Source organism: Dromaius novaehollandiae, chromosome W (genome assembly GCF_036370855.1).
Source record: "Dromaius novaehollandiae isolate bDroNov1 chromosome W, bDroNov1.hap1, whole genome shotgun sequence".
Classification (NCBI taxonomy): domain Eukaryota; kingdom Metazoa; phylum Chordata; class Aves; order Casuariiformes; family Dromaiidae; genus Dromaius; species Dromaius novaehollandiae.
Genome location: NC_088130.1, coordinates 11768277 through 11783377, shown reverse-complemented (window position 1 = coordinate 11783377; position 15101 = coordinate 11768277). Strand labels below are relative to the sequence as shown.

Sequence of the window (15101 nt, the reverse complement as noted above, 5' to 3'; positions counted from 1 at the left end):
GTAACAATCTTGTCATGATGGGCCCGAATCGGCTTTTGACCATTTGCAATACAAATTTCAGCAGGAATAATCCTGCTGAAGCCACTGGAGTTACCTCACTGTAAAACCAGTCTAGGTGGGAAGAGAAGCAGGCCCCTGCGTTTCTCTCTGTACCCCAGTACACAGCTGTCCGTTCAAATTTCCATTTAATATATTTTCATCAGCTTTTCCTAGCATACTGTTTGAAAGCTGTTCATTTAGCAGAAGACAGCAAATTGAACTTCAAAGATACTGTTTTGGGAGGAAAATCCTTAAAATGTACAAAGTGTCTCTCTCTGTTACCTTTCCAGGACACACAAGTAGAAAATGGATTGCTGGTGTTTAAGCATATAAATGTTAGAAAATAAAGGGGCTCTCCTTTTTTACATACAGAAATGCTTGTGGAAGGTTTACAAATGAATGGATATGAACAGATAAGAGACAATATGCTCCTTTTGCTAGATAACAGATAAACTATTACAACCCACACCTGGTTCTGTATGACAGAAGAACCTGTGAAGCTCCTTTGGTGCCCATTACAAATTTCCTGATAAACATTCAAAGTTATGAGAACTTAATTTGTGCTAGTTTAACTACTAGTCTGTTACTGCCTCATTTCTCAATATAACATTATTAACTAGAACATAATGCTTTCAAAGTTTAAGTTAATATTATATATATAAAATATATATTCATAATTGAGATTTAATTATGTAATGGATTGTAAAGAATTTGTTTGGATACTTACAAATGCCTCTAACGCTATTATAGAGAAGAAATTAATATCTTTGTTTTCTTTTTAAAAACTGACACATTGTTAAATCCAAATTCATTTTTACTGAAAAAATACTGTACATGTGTAAAATGTTCAGTTGTTATTTGTAAAATAGGGTAGTTCTGTTGTAATTGATACTGGCCAAAATCAATGTTATTCCATATTTTATTTTTTCTATTAAATTAACCTAAATTCCTGTTCCTTTGGTCTGGAAAAAAATGTTGGTAATCTATATGTAAAACATTTCTACTGAAGGGCAAAGGTAGCTTTATGGTAAAGAGCACTTTGATCCCACATGCAAGACGTTGCAACCAATTGGGTGGGTAAGGGTGTTTATTTTTGACTTTTTCTTTTTTTAAGTAATGGAATTCATCAGAGCAGTGAAGTCTGGTTTCCATGGAGGACACCTTTTGTGTAGTAGCAGTGCAGCTGTGTCTGAACCCTGGTGTGGTGTGCAATAGCCTTAGCTCCTTCCCACCTGTAGGAGCTTGTGAAGAGACTAAATCTCTTGCATACTTTAGATTAAAAAGTCAGACATGAATACCTCTTGTCTCAGACGGTTTAGGAGGAAGGCATTAGTTTTGCAGTCATACGTGGCCATTTGCACAATGAGATACTGGTCTCTGTTCATTTGCCAGTATGCAGATTGAGGACACCTCCAAAGCACAGCACTGGACTGGGTTCTTGCAAAGGGCAGGCTCCCCCTCCCATTAAATCAAGATGGGTCCATATAGGCTCAGATGTGACCCCTGCAGGATCAGAGCCTTGATTGGCTCTAGTCAATACACTCCTTCGTTACCCCACTTAATCCTGCAACCTGAGAGGAGACCGAACTGACAGCTCATCCACAGAGGTCATATATTCAGATGAAGTTTTAAAAGTTTTAAGCATGTTCACGGAGGCTGTGCGAGGAACAACCACTTCTCAGACAGTGCTTTTTCAACGTTACACATCTTGCTGTCACCAACTTCATTTTAAAACAAAGAGTTAGGTGATCATTCACACAGTTTCCCTGTCCCTGGGAGTGAGCATACGTTGGACAGCACACATTCACCAACAGTTTGGTATAACCATACACCAGGAAACGAAGTTGGCCTAATCCTTACACTGATACTGTATGAAGAGCTTCTTCATTCAGCTCCCACCCCATCTTCCGAATACCTTAAGAAGTTCAATCAATGGCAATATCTTTTACTGTCAATATTTCATCTTCTCTGGATGAGTAACAGAGTGACAATAAATCCATTATAGCTCTGGCCCAACGAGTGTGCTCTAGAGAGGGTGTCTCTAAGTGTTGAGCTGTGAAGCCTCACAGACAAGCAAGTTTTGAACTGAGTTTTAGGCTGAAAACCAGAACTTTCTAATGTCAGCTCAGTGTCTCTGAATGATGTTATTTGCTGGTGCCTCAACAGCAGTGGCCAGATGCAAACAATATTAGCAAACAGCACAGTATCTCATCCTTATACAAGTGGATGACTGCAGCAATGGGATTGAAATGGAAGGAAGCTAATTTGCACCCAGCTTAGAGTTTTCTTAGGAGATTGATTTCCCCTCCACCCCCGATTCAATGGTGAGTAGTTTGTAGTATTCAGTGTTTGACATTGTTTTGTTGGCATGCAGAACAGATACGGACCATTTTAGGAAGATCAGAAGCTATTGAGCATGAAGAAAACAATACTTTTCTCCCAGACTGAAAGGACTCTGGATATCAGTCCAAATTCGCTCATTGGTTTCTGCCTTATTTATGTCACAAGTCAAAAAGCAAAGACAGATTTTTGAAGAGACTACTAGCTTAAACACACATCACTTCTGTGGCAGAGTATTTGCCTGTTCATTTCTATTTAGGAGAATCCTTACACGACAGAGTGATTTCCCCTTGATTTAAACAGGGCCTCAGCCCCTGACTAGATCTCTTCCTTCCTAGAAGTATAGAAGATAGTAACACCTGTGGGCCAAAAAAGTTCTCACACATCAGCTAATACTGTTTTTAACCAGAAAAACATAGCATGCCCCAGATGTGCAGAACATGTAGGCAGAACATCAGGAGAATCCCCCTGTATGAAGGCATCATTTAATAAGTGGAAGATGTATTTCTTTTTCTGTAATGAGGTTCCAGCCATGTTCCCTTTCAACTTCCAGCTCTCCCCCTCAGCCACACGCCTGTGTTACGGGATCAGCAACTCAAAATCCTGCTAGGATGTGTCTGTGGAAACCACACGCTCCCCATGGGTAGCTCCTGTGGCTCTTGGCTTAGACCCTGTCTACCTGCACACCCCTCTGTGGTGGCACAGCCTGCATTTTCCTGGGAAGCTTCACAAGCTCCCTCTCTGTGGAGAACCCTTTTTTTTCCTAGCAAAGATTTCCCTGGGAGATCTTACAGACTACCCCATATTCCTATTGGGATTGCAACTTTCCAATGTTGCAGGAAAGTTTGAGCTACCCTGTGCTACTGAGTGTATTGTTGTAGGAGAGCAAGGCTGCTGCTGTTCCCTGCTGTCAGGAAATGACAGCAAGTATGACAGCACAAGCCCTTAAGATCAGTAGACCTATATACAGAGATACCGTAGGTGACTATGGTCCATCACAGCTGTGTCCATCACTAAATATTGTTGGTGATTACCAAGTTAATCTTCATAATAAAGCCACATCACAACCAGAGTGAGTATAATCTACATCAGTGGCCACTTCAGGTTGCTATTTGTTACTTTTTAGTGAAATTATTTACTGAACTGCATGACTGTAAGAAGACCTCAGTTATAAATCCAAGATTCTTTTAAAGATATTTAAGTGACTGCCTGTATGAGTCGACGCTTTCAATCTGCAGCACAACTCACTGAACAATATCATGTCTTTGATCCACTAGCATGCCTTGTATTTATAGTGTGCATGCTCATTTTCATGTCATTGCTACAGAATGAACTGTGACTGAAGAAAAGTTCTGCCATTAGATATTTGTGCAAGATATTCTAAGAAAATATTAAAAAGTTTTACAGCATACAAAGAAAAATCCTAGTCAAGTTTTCATCACAAAGAAACTGAACCCAACAACAACTTGAACGAGCTTGTTCAGAATCTGTAGTTTCAATATATGAAGGAAAAAAAAAAAGGTTGAAAAATGTATCTTGATGAACATTTTGTCTAACATGAGAAAAACAGATTTCTGTTCAGCATAATATTTATTTGTTGTTTTACTTAATCTATTTTGTAAGATTCCAATTTTTAATGAAATTATCTGATTTTTTTTTTATTAATGTCATCTTGAAAGTGCATTGGGGCTTAAATCTGCCTCTTTAGTATGCATATGAGAGGGACTAAAGAATGATGAGTAGCAACACAGTGTCCTTGAAAACAAGCTAAAGCTCTGGACCTTAGGATCACCTCCAACCAGTGGGAGTACAACCAACACCTGCATTTCCATCCTCAGTTCCACACTGGTAAGCAACAGAGGATTTAGACCTATTTAAGTCCTGTGACATTTCTGTGAAGTCTCAGAGCACTGTGATACTGGGCTCCCTCCCCTACAGAAGCCGCTCTGAAAGTCTCAGGCCGAAGCCAGTAAGGTTGCGGGTATGGTCACCTGCTGTGCCAGGGTAGCAGACACCCCCACAGAATTACAATTCATAGCCATGCTATGATTAAATTGATCCTGGAAGGACTTTCTCTCTGGATCAGAAAGCAGTGTTTATTGCATAATAAAGGAGCCATTTTTCACTTCTAGCATGGGAAATGTAGTCAAAGGAAACTGTATTATGGCAAGAAAGCTCATGTATTTAAAATAGAGCATTTCCAGTAAGCAACGTATGCAGACTCTCTGTGCCACATCAAAGGCTGTTTTTTGTTACATCTCTTTTTTCCGGGCAGCTCATGTGTTTGCTGCCAAAGATGGCCAAGGCAAGGTTAGAGGAATGGCACATGCACAATCATTTATTTATCAGTGTTTTTCAGTGTTTGGGGGGTGGATTCGTTGAAGGTCTTCTGGGAAAACAACATCACTTTTCAAAGCAAAAAATACTGTCCCAGCACAAAACACTGTAGAATCTTTGCTTTATGGTGTTAGGAGAAGAGCTTATTAAGCACCCATTTGTCCAATCAGGCTGTGGAGGAAAAGCTAGGACATTGATAGGATGTGATTATTTATTTACCCAAAGAGAACAAATAGCTCCAACACACAAACGCCATAAAAGCACTGGCTGTTCACTGAAGCTTGACTGTTAGTGCAATTTAGCTACAATCCAGATAACAGTGTACATCTTTTCCATTCGCAACTGCCCCTGGCCTGTCCCCTGCCCCGCTCCTGGTGGCTGCACAGTCTCTTTGAGCTGCAGGTCAGATGGCAAATTTTGTCAAGAGGTTGCCAGCCCCCGTGGATTGCACTGCTGTAGACCATGGTGCTTGTGACCATGCTAATGTGCAGGTTTTGTGCAACGGTACTGAATCTAAAGACAAAAATAACTCTAACATTTGTTCCCAAATAAAATAGCCCATTTTCTTACTCCTAGGCCATACTGTACTGAAGTTGTGTAAACACAGTTCTCGCTGGACCTACCTTTGGCGCAGCATTCCTGAACCCTTCCAGTCCCAGGATTGAAGGGAGAGTTCAGAAAGCTCCCACAGCCAAATGATGCCACAAAGCCTCTCCCCAGATTTATCTGAATCCCAGGGGCTGTATCATTTGCCCACCTACGCACCTTCAGCAGGGATCATTAAAGGAAACATCCTAGCCTGTGCTGCCTGGGGAAGTCATCAAATGCTATTACCTTGGCTTTTCCTGCAATGTTTGTAGCAGATGGAGACTAGGATGGAGGGAGATGTTAAGCAAGGGGAGATCACCAGTGCAAGACTATTGAGGTGGCTGAAGAGTTACACATAGGCATAAAATTTAATCTTTTGTTTCTTTCGTGACAAGAACCAATTTATTCTCCTCTTTCTCCTTTACTCTCAAGGAGATAAACATTGCCTTTTTGGCAGATTTCATTTGAGATTTAATACGTATTCAACTCTGTAAATTAAACAGAGATGGCATTTGATTAGCAGTATGAATCTATGTTGTTATGTCTCGTTAGGACCATGGTTTGCCTTCTAGAATCCGCCCCGTTATGTCAAGCCATCTCTGCCCACATCCTGATTAAGTTTGGGATCTCCGGCACAAACACTCAGTGCAGGGGTCGCTCTGTTCAAGACAGATGCCACCACTGAAATACTACATTGAGACATCCAGCTCTTTCCATTTCAGGTTTATGTCTATTCAAGTCAGACTGCAGAAATCCCATTGACAACAGGGAAGGCTCTGCTTATACAGATTACAGACTCCTCAGTCTATAACGCAGGAGGGAGTAACTGTGCTACCGGCTGAGTCATATCAACTTGAGCAAGAAATATGGTTTCTTCCAGTATTAAAAGATTCTCTCTTTAGTGTGCTCCATGTGCAGATATCACCACAGCTACTCAAATGTATGAAGTCAGTCTGCACCTTTCTGGTGTATCTTCTGCAGGAAACTATCTGGATTTCCAAAGCAATGTTATCAGCAAGAAGTGCTGAGTTTCAGTGGGATTCAGGTGCCCCCATTCCACTGCCCTTTTGGAAATACAGAGTCACGGAGCTTCGCAAAAAATAGGAAGCATGGCAAGACCCAACGAGGACATTTCCGGTCGGGAGACTCCAGCAATGTAGAGGCTGAAGAGACTTTTTCCATAGTTGGTCTAAAATTTTTGTGAGCAAAGCATTTGCAATACAGGCCAGGATCGCTCCCTTCCCCTTCCCATATTCTCATGGGCTTATCGAATTTCAAGCTCCAGGCAAGCAGCAGCCCTGCTGGGCCCTGACCTCCGCGCTTGCACAGGCAGGGGAGAAGCCCTGACCTTGGTCCAGCTTTCACTTCCAGGCATGCAGGTTATTAATCCAAATGGAGGTTTACAGCTGATTTTTTTAAGTGCCGAAAATATCTTTCTGGAGTCTTTTTATGCCTGCTCAGTACCCCTGAGAGCTCGAATATCTAGGCTTGATTAGAAAAAATTTTGCCGTAACGAACAACACACTCCATCTTGGGTTTTATAAATCTGCTTGATAAATTGATTTACTGTCTCTGTGCAATGCCTTTCACAGATACAGTATTCATGCCACTTACCAAATGGCTGTCTCCACTCTGAGGTTAATGAAGAGCACAGCTCTTCATGTAAACAATTTTTTAATGATTATTCAATGAATAAAGAGGTAGACTGTACACTACAGCACCATAATAGCATTACTGCATTCATGATCTGCCTCATCCTTAGCCTCAGATTGCAGACACTCATTTATATAATACAAGATCTTTTCAAGTCCAGGTGGGCACTTGGGCACCAAAATTTTATTCAGTCTAAACGAGCACTGGGTGTGTAAATCTCTGAAGTAACTACAGGTCTTTCAGGCATGAAGGCACTCCTGGGAGGAATGGGATGGGGGACAAAAATGCTATACCTAGAGGTTTTAAGAGCACCACATCTCTGACTCACGGAAGCTTATTCATGTGCTTCTGCACGCATAACATACCGCACGCTCATGACCAGCACATGCTTTATATTGGAGCTTGTAATCATGAGGATGCTGCAGCTGCACCAGAGAAATTTAGGTAATGAATGGCTCCTGGATAGCACTGCTGTTGGTGTAACTCTCCATGGTGAATATTAACAAAGTCACATTACTTCCTCCTATTGATGCAAGAGAAATAGCATAAGCTCCAACAATAAGAGTCACTCTCCATCAGATTTGTATAGAAAAAATAAAAATTAAAAGGCCTATGAACTTCTAATTCTGAATATCCCAGTACCCCAAGGGAACAAACACTGCTTTTTTTCGTGCCACAGTGAAACATGTTCATTTCAGAAATTCAAAACAGATCTAATTCCTTCTGCTTATTAAATCTTTAGTGCTTTTTTTTTTTTTAATGTGAGATGTTGATCTGAAATAAACACTTGAATTTTTCTTCTACCAGGGGAATATCTTGATGATTCCCAGAAATGTCAGTTGTGTGAAGCATCCTGTCAGAAATGCATTGGACCTGAGCAGGACAACTGCATCAGCTGTCCAGGCACAAGGTATGTGTTTCCTAGCACCACATAGCACAAAGGCCTTATATCAGGATCTGCAGAAGTGGCCGCACAGTCTTTAGCGGTAGCTTGCAGACTTAGATGAAGAGGCAATCAATGAGTATGGCAATCAGAATCATGGCAAGAAAGTGAGAAAACAACGCTTACGTGAACAAGACCAGTTGGTTACATAGACAGTCAATATTTACCCAGATGGTTCCCACAGATATAGAAAATTTTCTTTAAATAAGTGAAATAGTCTTTCCTTCGTTGTCATCCATTGTCATCCATTCAAAATCATAGTCCCTGGAGTCACAGCAGGTGAATTCAGATGACAAGAGCCCAGGGTATTTACAGTTTTGCACAGCTGTGGAATTTGGCAAAGCAAATGAATACAAACGCTAAGGCAATCAGGTAACTTGGGAGATTTTCATAGCACCTAAACATAGACCCCTACCTGCTAGCTGGAAGGCTAATTTTCCTAGGTTCCCACAAGGAGCGAATGGAACAAGAAAGAGACTCTTCCATAGGACACTGCAGATCAGACTTAACATTTAGGTGAGCTAACACCTGATGCGACAGTCTATTGCATTTGAGCCCATGTCCTATATACTTAGCTTTATTTATCCTATTTGTTTATTTAGCTTTATTCTCACACCAATTATTCCAGTTCTGTTGCTCTGGATTGTATTGAAGCCAGTGGACATTTACACTGATATGAAGTCAGAATCAGGTCTTGTATGACATTTTCCTAAATAGAAAAAACATCCCCAAGTAATCCCACAATTTACAGTGCAAATGTCTATGATAAGACCTTGCCATAAAGGACAGAACCCAATGGAGTCCAAACAAATCCATAGCTGAGGAAACAGTACTGATTTAAGGTGTGCTACATCAGAAATGGCATTAGCAAAGGAAGTTTGTGCAGAATTTTGCACTAAGAACTGAATTGCTCTGATTCAGAATTGCATTAAATGAGACTGTTTCCTATTTTGTGAGTTTTGCCCAGAGATATCTGCAAAACTAAGAAGGTACACAGCAATGTAGTTATAATGCTATTAGGCAAAACCATGTACATGTTTGCAGTGATGAAGCTGTCTTGAGTCTCTGTGACCTTATGGAAGTGTTCTTTCTCCCCTGTAACAAATCATTTAGCAATTTTCAATTTTTACATACAAGGGTATCCACAGACTTTTTCTGCTCCCTCTGCACATTGTGGAAAGCTATTAGGAAAAGTCATATTAGGACAGTCATTATTAAAAGAAATATTAATAAAGAGAAATCTCAACCAGAAGCTAAATAATAAATCTTTCCAATGAACATTAGTTTTTATGTACTGGAAATAGACCTGTTCAAATGACAGATTCTCCTAAATCCTGTAGCTCTTCAGAGCTTTAAATAGTGTCTACTGAAGACAGTAATGAGTGGCTGTTAGATAACACGGACCAAAATTCAGCAGTGGAGCTTTCCTACAGGGCGACAGCTTTCCTCTTTGTAAAGGATGAAAAGAGTTGGGGGACATGGGGGGGGGGGGTAGGAGGTTACTGAAAATCCCCTGAAAATGAAAACACTGAACAATCCCTGTTCTTTGCAAGAATTCAGCACCAGGCACCACCTCATTTCATAATAAACTCACCGTCAGATCATTTTTTTTGTTTGAAAAGCCAAAATGCTATTATCTGTTTTTAAAACAGGAGGGAACTGCAGATTTTTGTCCAGCCAAACAGAGCTTTTCATAAAATCCCTCTCCCTCTGTTTATTGTTTGAGCTACAGAGGTAAGCTATAAGATCTGACCTGCTGGTGTCTATTATTAGGGGCAACATAATGAAAAGCAAGAAAAATGTACTTTACCACTGTGCCAACTGTTTGTAAGAAGGGCTACCGTTTCAGGGAGCACATGTGATGGAGTACAGTCATTTTTGCAGGTCATAGAAGCACAGCCCAGCTACCTCCAGGACCTCTGTCATGTTCTCCCATTTGCACAGAAACCATCTAGTGTGGGTGCAAACCCCAGGAAGAGCTGAATAATGGTCTTCAATTTAATGCAGGCACATCTATACAAGCAGCAGTCTGCATCTCACTCTCAGGCTCCTGAGCTGTATCTTTGCTGAACACCTCGTACACCATACGAATCTCTCTCTCTTTCTCGCCAGCAGCCTGCATTCAGCCTCGCAAGCCTTTTTATCAGTTCCTAAGTTGTCTTAGACACTGATTTGTTACGCGCACTTCAGGAAGGCTTGTTTGCATGATAGCATATTCTTCCATCTTCACACCTCGTAAGCCTCGTCATTTCCAATCATGTTAAATTTTAGATGGTTTCAAAGACTATTTGACAAAATTGGTTTTAAACTTTGCGGATATTTTTCCCCTTTTCTTTCAGAATGAATCTGACAATGACCATAGCAACCCAAATTTATGATATTGTAGGCATTCTTTAATGACACTGGCTGGCTCTAAGGAACCATGCACTATTTTAATATTATAGAGAGCCTATTGTTCCCTAAGCATATAAACAGCATAGTCTTGAAATCTGTACTACGATCTTGACTGGGAAAACTGAGTCCCAAGTCCTCAGATACCAGTGAAGGACAAAAGCAGTTGAGTGGGAGATGATAGTCTCTCGCCTCTTATTTTCTTATTTTCTTGCAAAATACTCAAAACATTTTCAAATTCTAGTCAACTTGTTTTATATTCTTTTAATTGCCATATTGTTATTGATGCATTTCTCCATTTCTCCCGAACAGATTAAAATTTTCAACACATAAACAGATTCTGTAGAAGATATTTCATTACCCATCAAAGAAAGAAAACATTTAGCAGCAAAACAGCTAAGAGTTTGCAGAGATGCAAGTCCAAAGAGACTTGCTCCTTAAGGCTCCAGGCCTGCCAAGATTCAGATGGATGTTTGACTTTATGTACAAAGTCATTTCACTGAAGCCATTGTACAGCTCAAAGCAAGCCTTTATAGTGAAACTAATAGAAAACTTCAACAGATGGATAGTTCTTTCACAGAGGAAGACCTGTTCTTGCTTTCTTTCTAACAGACATAAGGGAACTCTTCAGAGGTTGTGGTGTAAGGACATCTAGGTACAGGACCAGAAGGTGATTTTTCTGGCAAAATAATCCAACTCATCTCTGAAATCTAAGATCCGAGTTCAAAACATAGTTGACCTTTCACTTTATCTTAGCAAATTCTATAAGATTAGGGAAATGAAGGGGAAAAGTGCCAAGACTCTAGCAAATAGGACAAAGGAAGAATATCTTGTTTTCTTGTTGGTTTGCTTTAAACTTAAAGAACAAGATGTTGCTGCATATGTAATTCTGCCTCTCTCTGCCCCAAAAGAGCCTTTGACGATGGTCGCTGTGTTATGCAGTGCCCCAGAGGAAAGTTTGAATTTAAAGGACAGTGCCATTTGTGCCATCACACCTGCCTGGACTGCAGTGGAAGTGAACCTAACAAATGCACTGTTTGTGGAAGGGGTAAGAAAGATTTCCTCTTGCAGTCTTTTCCCCTTGCTGGGCCTCTCAGTTTCCTTTCCCCTCTGCTCCCAGGGCCAGTTCTTGGAGCCAATTCAGTATATCGTGCTTTCACTACTGATCCGAATCGTAATCTTGTTCTCGCCCTGAAGGGATCTTGGAATTCAATTTTTTTTCAAAAGTATTCGGAAACACAGCTCTACAGTGTCCTTGCATCTTTATGCGTTGCCCTGGGTATATTTTGGATAGCACCTATCTTAACAGGAACAATAATAGGAGAAAAAAGACAGAAAACCTACACAATTGGCTTCTGGAAAATAAAGCACAACACCTGCCTCCTCCAAGCTCTGCACACTATATGTTACACCAAAACAGAGCAAACCTGCATGCACAAGTAGGCAGGGAGCCAGGGTGCTTTCCAAAACATCTGCCTGAGGGCAACTGCAGGGTCCACCACAAACTGCCATGTCCCCGTGGCTGGGTAGATGGGGCCTGCGAAGAGGTGGTTATCACTAGCACATATCTAAATATGTCTTTTGCCACATTTTTATACAGATTAAGTTGAGACAGAGGTTAATATCGTTAACTCTGTGGCTGTCCCAGAAAAGCAGCTCTTCTCCTTTTGAAGCACCAGTATTGTATACATTAGGAAAATTACTCCCTCTCGCCTCTCTAATGCCTGGTGGATAAAGAACTTGAGGGTTATTACATGCAAGCATTTGTGAATTGCCTAAAACGCCCCCGGAAATGAAGAGTATTCAGGATTTAACTTCACTTCTTTTCATAAAAAAGAATTTTTGATGAGCTCATTCTGAGGACTGACAGTGGATTCACAGCCTTTTTCCTCTCAGGAGTTATTTCAGATTCAGTCCTAGTGAGGAGTGACCCAGGTTTTGCTTAGCAATAAGTGTCCAGCTTACAAGAAAACACTAGCACGACTAGCATTAATTAGTTGCACTGATGATGAGACTGCAACTCAGATTTCAGACTCTGCAAATGAATAGACAAAGGCTTCAAACCCTAGGTGAGACGTGAGAGGGAAGTTTGTGCAACTGTTCCTCAAGTCCCTCCCTACTGCTGCCGATAGCAGTATAAATTATCCAGAAGTGGAGACTTGGATGAGAGTCACACCCTGAGGAGACCAGAAAAGTTCACTCTAAACATTCATATATGAAATCTAAAAGAAATAAAGTCTGAATTGTTGCTTGTACAATGTGGCAACTATTCACTAATAGAGCTGCCTTCTTTGAAGCTGCAGAAATATGCTACCATAAGCAAATACTTTGAATGCTCTATAGTTAAAGCTATATAATACCCTTAGCACCTTAACAGATGTAATTTGTACTGTAGGGTGGCCTGTAAAAAAAACAAAAACAAAAAAAACAACACCTCCCCATGTTGCATCACCAAGCACATTGAGTTACAGGTGTTTCCACAGGTCTCATTCGAAAGCATTTCAAGTAGGGCACCTTCCAGTGACTCGGTCCACTGGAGAACGTTATTGCTCTGATATCAAATAGAGGCACATTTGCGCTTCAGAGTCAAATCTAAACCTTTCAGAGTTTAGCAGTGACTAGGAGGAGGATTACAGTTTAATCCGCTATGGAAACAGACTGATCCCTTCTCAAAGGTGAAGTGGGTAGTTTTGCCTTCATAACGGCGACTTTACATCTACAAAACAAATATTTTTTGGTTGGGAAGACTTCTGTGTTTGCAGCAAGGGAATTTTGGGATCCCAGTAATGGAAATCTCTTGATCCCTATTTGATTATGTTGATGGATGCAAATGGTAGTTATTCACTAGCATAACATTTTTTATGCCATAAATGTCCCAACAGCATGGAAGGATTTGGGAGAATTGGGAGAAATGTGAAAATTTTCACATTTTAGCTCATCTGGTGTAGAACTGTAGAAATGGTGCAGTTAGTAGGCAATATTAATTACCTCAGCTAAAGGACTGCTGCTTAATACCGCTGCTTTTTCTGCGTCAACGTCATCTGTTACTGAGCTCTTTTCCCTGTTTGTTTGCCCCACAGATAGGCGAGGGATCGACCGCTTCTTCTACCACGGGGAGTGCAGAGAGAGCTGCCCTCCGGGGCACTACCACGCCGAGCACACCTGCATGCCCTGTGCTGCTCACTGCGAAGTGTGCCTGGACACCGGCCACTGCAAACGATGTTTCAGAGGCTACTACCTAGCTCAAAGCATATGTCAGAAGCACAGCTGTACAGAAGGTAACTGTCCATCAGCAGCACTAATAAATACTCTCTTCTACTCTGTTCTGCAAATATGCTAATGGGTTTTGGCTCCTCTTTTGGGATGCACAGTGCACAGCCTGATGCTGAGGTCCTTAAACTCCAGCTCTGATTCTCTTCTAGTATTACGTTAATGTAAAATAGGAGTATCCTCCTCAAATTGAGTAGGCTTACACAACAAAAAACTAGAAAAGAAATTGTTTCAAATCTTTCTTCTGTTTGGACATGGATAAAGATTATTTTCAGGACTCTTGCTGAATGCTTTCAAATGTTGGCCTTCCATTTATCCAGAATTAACCTAAAATTGGGGATTTTCAAAACGCAGGTGAAGTGGAAGACCCTGACTCAGAAAATTGCATACCTTGTGCTGACGGATGCCAGAACTGCAAATGGGGTAAGTATTGCCTTTATGAACCTTGCTCCTTATTCTTAAGGTAGGAAGAAATTATTCCTCCTCATCTCTGATCATGAGCCTTTGTACATGCTATTGAGCAGTTAGTGAATGCTGCATCCTCTTACCAAGCAAGCTGCATTTTTCCCGGTGTATTTATTCTTGAACACCAATTCTAAATTCTAGCACCAGCATAAATAAGAATAAGCTTCTGTATTCATTTAGTTATTAATCTTTGCAGCACTTTTTCCTGCTTGAATACCACACTAAGGCTGAGAGGTTTACTGACTTTCTGAAGCTATTATCAGATCCAGAACTTTACCATAGAGGTTCAAACCTTACAGGCCTGAAAACAGATTATCAGATTGTACTTTTTTCTTTAAAGAAATAGATATGAGGAATTTAAATTTCATTCTAGAGCAAGTCACTCAAACAGCGATTCTACAGCCATAAAAAATTCTAAAACATTGGTTCATTTTTCATGCAAGATTAAAAATAATGTTCTTTCTCAGCATAATATGATGCTGGGAGAAAGTTTGTTGTCCTCAGATAAACACCATTTAACCTGTTGAACTCAATTCCTCAAATCCTTATTGTGTAAACGTAAGTGGATGCAATCTAGTACAGCTCGTTAGCTCTCAGGAGCTGCCTTTCATTACAACAGCTCACCTTCACGGAGGCTTTAAAATGTTCAAATGATGCTGCAAACCATTGCCGCCCCTGTGTTTATGTTAAAAAAACCATTTCCTGTGGCTATATGGACTGGAGTACAACTGGTAAGTAGCTCAAGACAGAGGGACAACATATATTTCAAAAGGCCATTTTTAAAAGTGCTAAAAGCAGAGACAACCAGGACCACCCATCTTTTGGCCCCAGATTCAGACAGATTTGCACAGAGGACTTCATATTGAGCCCTTTGGTTTCTCTCAGCTGCCACCTAATGTGTTTTCAGGTCTGGTAGAACTGGTGCTAGAGTCTGTACCCGGAGACTGAATGTTGCTATCCCGATAAGGGTGAATACTGGGAAAGAAAACACTGCAAGCATCCCAAGAGAAAAAAAAATCCCACCAATAGTCACAACTACTTTGATATTCTCTCCGCTTGCTTTTATGTCAGTGCC

General features: G+C 40.8%; 1 protein-coding gene across 1 annotated transcript in view; it reads left to right on the top strand.

Moving 5' to 3' along the window:
• The window catches only part of LOC112983247 (proprotein convertase subtilisin/kexin type 5), a 245032-nt gene that overhangs the window by 188255 nt on the left and 41676 nt on the right, over nt 1-15101 (top strand). The window contains exons 21-24 of the mRNA XM_064500309.1: nt 7765-7867; nt 11203-11339; nt 13372-13569; nt 13916-13984. Of these exons, the coding sequence (XP_064356379.1) occupies nt 7765-7867; nt 11203-11339; nt 13372-13569; nt 13916-13984 (507 nt within the window). The remainder of the gene's footprint in view (nt 1-7764; nt 7868-11202; nt 11340-13371; nt 13570-13915; nt 13985-15101) is intronic.